General features: G+C 41.2%; 1 protein-coding gene across 1 annotated transcript; it reads left to right on the top strand.

The window, feature by feature from the left end:
- Positions 1-400: 400 nt before the first annotated feature.
- On the top strand, positions 401-7,436 carry LOC120178327 (protein TIME FOR COFFEE-like). The gene is given in 13 exon segments (XM_039184196.1): positions 401-733; positions 845-1,222; positions 1,225-1,326; positions 1,433-1,617; positions 1,709-2,000; positions 2,106-2,553; positions 2,634-2,694; positions 2,803-2,895; positions 2,973-3,243; positions 3,322-3,385; positions 3,504-3,570; positions 3,674-4,042; positions 4,645-7,436. Coding segments are annotated over 13 exon segments (4,854 nt in total). The 5' UTR covers positions 401-624; the 3' UTR covers positions 7,060-7,436.
- The last annotated feature ends 462 nt before the right edge of the window (positions 7,437-7,898 follow it).

Here is a 7,898-nt window from a genome sequence, read left to right as displayed (position 1 = left end):
GTTTAACCTATATAAAATAAAAAATATTTTATTTATTACAAATTAATAAATTATTTGTTACCAAATCGGTAGTGAGTGAGATGAAAATACGGAAGCTTTGGTGGGAAGCCAAATAAAAGATGACACGTTGCAATAGGGGAATAATTTAGAAAAATGGTTAAGAGCGAGAAAAGATAATTAATCAACGGTCCAGATCTTGCCGTGTGGGTATAAAGCCAATGTAAACCGTTAGATCTGTCGAGGAATGAGGGTTGAGATTCGGTCATTATTTGGCAATCAGTGATCTGGGCCGTTCATTAAGGTTGGTGTGGGTTTCCTTGAGGATGAAATAGCGAAAAGAAGATGACATTTGGAGCACAAAAAGAGGAAAGAGGGAGAGATAAGGAGAAGAGGGAGAAAGAAGGCAGAGAGAAAAAGCTAAAATCTTTCAAGTCTGAGACTGACAGATTGTTGTTTCATCACCACATCTTTGAGAAAAACTATTTCAATCGGATATTCGCCGGAGATAGTCGACGCACCTCTGTTTTCCGGCGGACTATGGTGGATTTGAGACGATTCACTGATGAGTGATGCGAATGCTGTTGTTTCTGTTTCAACTGATTTATTATCAAGTAATTTACGGAGATGGATAGAACCAGGGAAGCCAGGAGAGCCACTATGACTGCCGTTGCAGCCACCATACACGGCCTTTCTCGGCGGCGGCATAGAAGTAGCTCTATTAGAGACTCGCCAGGTTTTTTTTAAAAAAAAAATCAGATCTGGTCTTCCTTTTCATCTCTATCGCTTTCTTGAAAGTGAATTTTTCTGATTTCGTTTGTTTTGTTTTCTCTTTTTTTCGGTGCAGAGGATGATGGGCCGGTGGTGTTGCAAGAAACGACGCGTTTAAGGGATCGAAAGAAGGATCTAGATCGAGAAAGGGAACGGGATAGAGAGCGAGATAGAGAACGGGAAAGAGAAAGAGATCGCTTGAGTAGAACGAGTAAGAGAAGAAGAGGGGATAGATTGATAAGTAACAGAGAAGATGGAGCTGATGACAGTTCCGAAGAAAGTGTAAACGATGATGAAGATGATGACGACTTAGAAGGCGGGGGAACCACCGCTGGTGGAGGTTCTGTTCGGATGATTCCGCCAAACAACGTCGCCGGGTCTTTGTCCATTCACCATCAACAGCAACATCAGCACCGGAAGAGTTTCCCAGTATCGGTGAACGTTATTAGAACGACACGCCGTCAGGCCCTTCTATGACTAGCACAACAACTACCTCGTCTACATGGAAGGCTGCCGACGAGATGATTGGCGTGTCGGTTCCTAGAAAAGCTCGGTCAGGTAGAGAGACGGAAGAGATCAACGAAATTCAGCTTTTTGTTAGCATATTCTACTTCGGAAGCCACTGATTTATTTTGTCTTTCCTTTTAATTTTTGTTTTTTACAGCTTCTACTAAAAGGTCTCATGAATGGGCATCAAGTGGCGGTGCTGTTGGTTTAGTAGGTGGAGAACATATTCACCGTCAAGCTTCAACTTCGCCGGTGAGAACAGGTGTAGCGGGGATGCTAACATCACCATCTCCGGCTCCTGCTTCTCCATCTTCTTCCAATGTTTCTGCGAGGAAGAATATTGTCAGTTATCTGGTTAATCTTTTGTTCTGTGCTTTTGTGGGTTTTTATTTGGCTCAAATTATTGACGAGAGTTTGGTTTTTGATGTAGAAGCCTAACGGGCCAAAGCAAAGGCCACCCAAATTGTCGACAAAATCCTCGTCTTTAGCTCAAGAAGAGATTGAGATGGAGATTGCCGAGGTTTTATATGGTTTGATGAGGCAGCCACAAGTCCCATTGAAGAAAGATATAAATGGGAATCATACAAGAGAAGTGAATAAACTCAGTAATGATTCTAAATCAAGAGTTTCTTCACCAATCTCCAACTCCACATCAACTATTCGTCAACCTTCTTCCATTTTACCTTCAAATTCCAACTCTTCCGCTATTTCTATGTCTGCAATTGGTTTGTAACTTTCAGATTAGAAGAAATAAAAGTTTGTACCTTTTTCAGCAACTGGGAGAAGGATTTTGATTCGAGGACTGTGTTGTTTTGTATTTTTTTTTGCAGCTCCAAAGAGGAAAAGACCAAGACCAGTGAAGTACGAGGATGAAACTACGTTGATAGCACCGCCACCTTCTATTTTCCCTATTATGAACAATTTCGTTTCATCTACTACAACTAAGTTTGAAATTGATCAGCCTGCTAAAATTGAAGCTACATTTCCCAATTTTGAGAAGAACACTGGATCTGTGGCTGAAAATTTGATGAATTCTTCTCAAGTCGGACAGGCTTCATCAGAGCTGGATCAGGCTGAACCAGTGAAGGACGTGAAGAGTAGTTTGGTACCAGATTCTAAGTCTTTGACTGAAGAATCTGAGAGTAGAGATCTAGGTATTTGTAAAAAAGAGGGGTCTCAATCTCCGACGAAGGGAACTTCATCTCATGCTAATAATAATCCTTCTTCCACTGGTCTTCGATTGGATGATGAGCGTGATATTGTGACTGTGACAAAAGCGTGAGCATTGCTTCCCTTGCTCATTTCCTTCATTTTTTTAATGGCGGGTGTTATAAGTCTGGAAAGCTTTGGTGTTTCAGGAATTCAACAGTTTATGAGATTGAGAGTCAGCGGGAAGAGAAGTTTAAGATTGATCTGATGGTATGGATCCTGTTGTTAAAAGATCCAAGTTTCTTTTTTTTAATCTCCATCTAATTGATTCTTGACTATGGAATTCTTAGTTTCCCCACCGTTTTTTTTGGGTTTTAGGTTCTTCCTTCATCTAGATCATCACCAGAAAGGGATGATGGGATTGATTTTGGGGCTTCAGATCCTAAACCAACGACCACAGATATGGAATTGGTTAGTCACCAAGCTGTCACATGTCTATCTGTATGATGTCTTGTCATTAATGGTTTTTGGTTTGCTTCCACGTGCAGGAGATGAAGTCTAGAGTTAAGGAAGATGATAAAAGACTGAAACTCGGAAAGGAAGATACTTCCATTGAAGCTGATGATAGTAAGAAGCTCAAACCGATTGCTGAAGAAGCTGACTCACCTAATCCAGTTCTAAATAATGAAAGCAATATTAATCTTCAGCTTGATTTGGAGAAACCTGATAGAGATAGTGGCACAGGTAGTGTCTGTGCGAACAAGTTCAATCACCATGCTCAAAGGCAGCAGCATCAACAGCCTGATATTGATAAATCCGGTATAAATTTACCTTTTCTTCTTTTCTTGGGAAAACTTATCCTCTAGTTTCTGATTTGGATTTCTGTTATTGGACCAGCACAATCTGGTGTACCTTTGCCAATGTCATTGACTAGCTGGCCTGGTGGACTTCCTCCAATGGGGTATAAATTGTTGATTTAATATTTGGTTTTTTGTGCTTCTTTTGGCATTAGATGTTACATGCCTTTGGTTTAGATGTTATAGTGGGAGTAATGCCTTTTTTCTCTTCCTACTGAACAGATACATGGCACCTCTACAAGGTGTTGTATCCATGGACGGGAGTGCTGTATCTTCAGCGTCTATTCAGGCATGTTGCTATGTTCTTTATGTTTGTTGGTCTTTGTTTTTATTATTTTTATTATTTTTATTTTTTTGGTTCTAATCTATCTTTTAACTTTTGGACTTTGCAGCCTCCACATTTGCTTTTTAATCAACCAAGGCCAAAGAGATGTGCAACCCATTGCTACATTGCCCGGAATGTACACTATCACCAGCAATTCATGAAGATGAATCCTTTCTGGCCAGCAGCACCTGGGTCAGCTTCACTCTATGGACCAAAGACGAATCTAAATATTGTGCTCCCTTCAGAAATGAATGGGAACATTCCTGGGAGAGCTGTGAATTCTGTACACGACAAGGGGCAGAATCTTGCAATTTTCCCTGGTCATGTTGGTAAAGATAGAAGTTTGCAGGCTGCTACCGATACTGTCAATGCTGCACAGAGAAAGCAAATACTGCTCCAGCCAGCTCTACCCCCTGGGGCCCCCAGTAATATTCTGGTATGCTCTTGACTGAGAAAACCTCTTCTCTTGTCTGTTCATTTATTTATAATAAAAATCATATTTCATATAAAATTCCACAATTGTATCTGGTAGTGTTGTCTAGGACCTCCAGTACACCTGCCCTTAACATTATACAATAAAAGTGCCGAGGCCGTTTGATCAGGCACCCGGCTGGTGCAATTCAAACTCTATATTTCTCAGCTTTTTATTGTTTTTATGGAGACACCTGTGTAGAACTGACTAACACTTGTAAAGGTTTTTTATATATAATAACATAGAAAACATTTTAGAATTTAGTTTCTTATTAACTGCCGTTCACACTTGAACTTGCTGTCTAACGGATCAAATCTGTCTACTTTAAAAATTTGGTGTATATGAATATTTGTATTTCACTGTTCATTGTTGAATGTCGCAGATTAAATTTAAAAATTTTAAAACAGAGTCAATGTCGTGGATCATTTATAGGTATTAATGGTGTAAACATGAATAAGGTTGACAACTTATAGTAGAAACTAAAGAGTTGATGTTTATTTTAAGGATAATTATATCATCTGGAGAATCGTTTTGATATTTTTTCTTTTTGATATGTTCTATTTCAGCATGGCCCTGCTTTTATTTTCCCATTGGGCCAGCAACCAGCTGCTGCTGCTGCATCTGTCCGACCTGCATCTGTGAAATCTCCTGGTGCTAGCAGCACAACTTTGAGTACATCTAATTCTGCCTCAGTGAGTACCACCCCGGATGGTGCAACTGCAGCCCCGGCAATGAGCTTCAACTATGCGAATATGCCAGGCAACGAAACCCAATACTTGGCGATTCTGCAGAATAATGCATATCCGTTTCCATTTCCTGCACATGTTGGGGCACCACCTGGATATCGAGGGAATCATGCACAGCCTATGCCTTTTATTCCTGGATCTTTCTACTCTTCCCAAATGCTTCACCCGGCACAGATTCAGCAGCAACAGCAGCACCACCAACAACAACAGCTGCCTACCCAGTTACAGCAAAGCCAACAAGGTCATCAGAACCCTAGCATGTCCAGTGGTGCATCATCCTCCCAGAAGCATTTGCAGAGGCCTCATGGAAGTGTGGTGGGTAGTGGCAATGGAAACTTGCAAGTTTTTCCTACCCCCAAAAATCAGTCACCTCATCCCCCACAGCTTCAGCAACGGCAGCAACAGCAAAGTCAGCATGCTTCCCATCAAGCTCTGCGTCTTGAGGGTGAATTAGTTGGCAAAGAAAGCCCATCCGCTGCTGATAGCAGAGTATCTGGTGCTAATATGAATATTTATGGTCAAAATTTTGCCATACCCTTGCAACCTCCAACCTTCACTTTGATGACTGCTGCGTCATTGGGTGGTTCCGCCAGTTCTGGTGGTAACCATGGGGAAAAGAAGCAACATACCCAACAGCCGGGTTCGAAGCCTGCATTTGAGCCTCTTACATCTCAATCTTTTGCCATGTCATTTGCCTCCATTAATGGTACTACTGCTCCTGGCCTTGATATTTCCTCCTTTGAACGAGATCATGCAATTCTTCAAATCCTTCCAGAGAGTACAAGGCAAGGCTATCAACAGATCATGGCAACTGCCGTTGCTGCCCAAACAGCACAACAGAAGAAGAATAATTATCATACTTCTGAAGAAGGGAATCATGGAACTAATGATGCATGTAGTGCGGAAGAAGGGAGGAACGCAATAGCAGGAAAGATTCTAGCTACTGCTGGGCAGTCCATTGCCTTCTCCAGGCCGGATCTGTCTGATTCGTCTGTTTCCACGCTTCCAAGCAACAATGTTATTGATAGTTCTGCCCGTACAATTAATCTTGGCTCTGCTTCTGCCAGAACTTCAGGTTCTGTTATGCCACAAGCTTTAATCAGTGGTGTAAATTCTCCTAATGCTCAGCAGCAACTTCAGCGGAATCAAAAGCAGCAGCAAATGCTTCATCTTCAGAAGCCGCACCAATTTGGGTCTGCTGCTGCTTCTCGAAGTAAGCTCCCGTCAACAAGTAATGGAAGTGCTTATTCTGATCACCTTCCTTCATCTTCTATGGCTGCCAAATTTCCAAATGCCCCGTCTGCTTTTCCTCAAAATATAGCGCAAACAAGCAGCAGTCCAGCTCAATCTTCTCAGTGGAAGAATTCTGCAAGAACAACTGCTTCTCAAGTATCTCCATCGCTATCATCTTCAACTTCATCAACCCTTAAAAATATATCCCAGCAACAAGCCCAGTCTCAACAATGCCATACAGAGATTTCTTTTGCAGCTAATCCTAAATCGACACAAAGTAAACAACCTCCTAATAGCAATCCATCCCCCTCTCCTCCGATGATGGTTGGCTCTCCCACAACTTCAATATCCAGGAGTGCTGGTGGTAGCCCCAAGACAACAGGTTCCACTTCTACCTGCAACAAAGGTGGTCAAGCATCTAGTTTATCATCTCAGCAGACCAAGAACTCACCATCAGTGCCTAGTCAGATGTCATCTCCTGTTGGTGGGAGTGTGCCTTCAGTTCTGGGAAATCCCCACTTAAGTTCATCGTCGAATATGGGTACCAAACCCCAGGTGGTGCAACAGCAGCATCAGAAGCATGCAATGCATCCTGCGCAGCTCTTCTTCTCAAATGCTTACATGCAACAGGCCCAAGCTCAACACTCACCGAGTACAACAGCTGCAAGTGGGTACTTCCTTCAAAGGCACCGTAATGAGCAACAGCAGGCACAGCCTCCGGGATCATCAACAAGTTCAAAATCCATGTTGTCGTTGTGTTCTCCAGTTACACTTGCCAACACTGGTACCACTGATCCCGCAAAGGCAGCAGCTGCAGCTGCAGGCAATATGAAGGGAGGTGGAATAACACCACAGGGACTTATCCATGTTGCTCAATTGGCTACTACACAGTCATCTGGGAAGCCATATCAGCTTGTTCCAGGTTTGCCGTATGTCCATGCTGTTTCTGCTGCTGTTCAGGTGAAACCAGCAGCAGAGCAGAAACAACCCGCGGGTGACTAGAATTACTCCCTTGTGCATCGTATTTGCTATCACCTTGCAGGGAGGAAGAAAAAGAGACAGCAGTGAAGAGGTTTTTGTATTGCTGCTGCTTGTGGATAGCTGGAAAATAGGTGGTCAAAAAATGTTTTTGTAGGGGGAAATAGGGATGGAGGAAAAGCAAGAGAGGGCAACACCTACTATTTCCATCAATTGTGGGGCAGTAATGGAGGTGGTTCTTTTTCTTATTTAATTTTATTTCTCATTTGGGATTTTTGAAATTTCCAGAATAGATGAGCAGACAAATATTTTGACATAAACATATATGCAACTGAAGGGTGTATATGTGTATGTATAGGTATATGTTGACATGCCATTGAAGAGCCATTCTTTCCCTCTGATCTACCGTCTCCATTTCATTTTTACTGGGATCAAAGAGTTTTTTTTGCAGGATATGACCAACAATTTTAAAGCTAAAAAGTTGTATAGGCAAATATTCTTTTTTTTTTTTGGAGTAGTTTGTCCCTAACATTTCATTTTGGGTAGAAAGCTCTTATATAGATTAAAAATATTAGTTAATATATGATTAATGTTTCAAAATAGGTGTCTTGTTTAATCTAAAATGGAATATAACTTTCTTTAATCTAAAAAAAAGGATAAGAGATAAAAATGATTATTTTATTAAATGTTAGGATTTTTTTTTCGGAGATCAAAATAAAATATTTCAAAAGATAAAATAATCATTTAAAGGCTAATTTTGACAATAAAAACAATGGCTGAAAATGATATAAGCATAAAAGAATACTTTATATTTTATTACTCTTCCAAATCCACTCATCTCTTTTTGTGTAAGAAGGGTGGGT

The sequence above is a fragment of the Hibiscus syriacus genome, unplaced genomic scaffold (assembly GCF_006381635.1).
Source record: "Hibiscus syriacus cultivar Baekdansim isolate YM2019G1 unplaced genomic scaffold, ASM638163v2 tig00112347_pilon, whole genome shotgun sequence".
In the NCBI taxonomy this organism is placed as follows: Eukaryota; Viridiplantae; Streptophyta; class Magnoliopsida; order Malvales; family Malvaceae; genus Hibiscus; species Hibiscus syriacus.
This window is presented reverse-complemented; position numbering and strand designations above follow the sequence as displayed.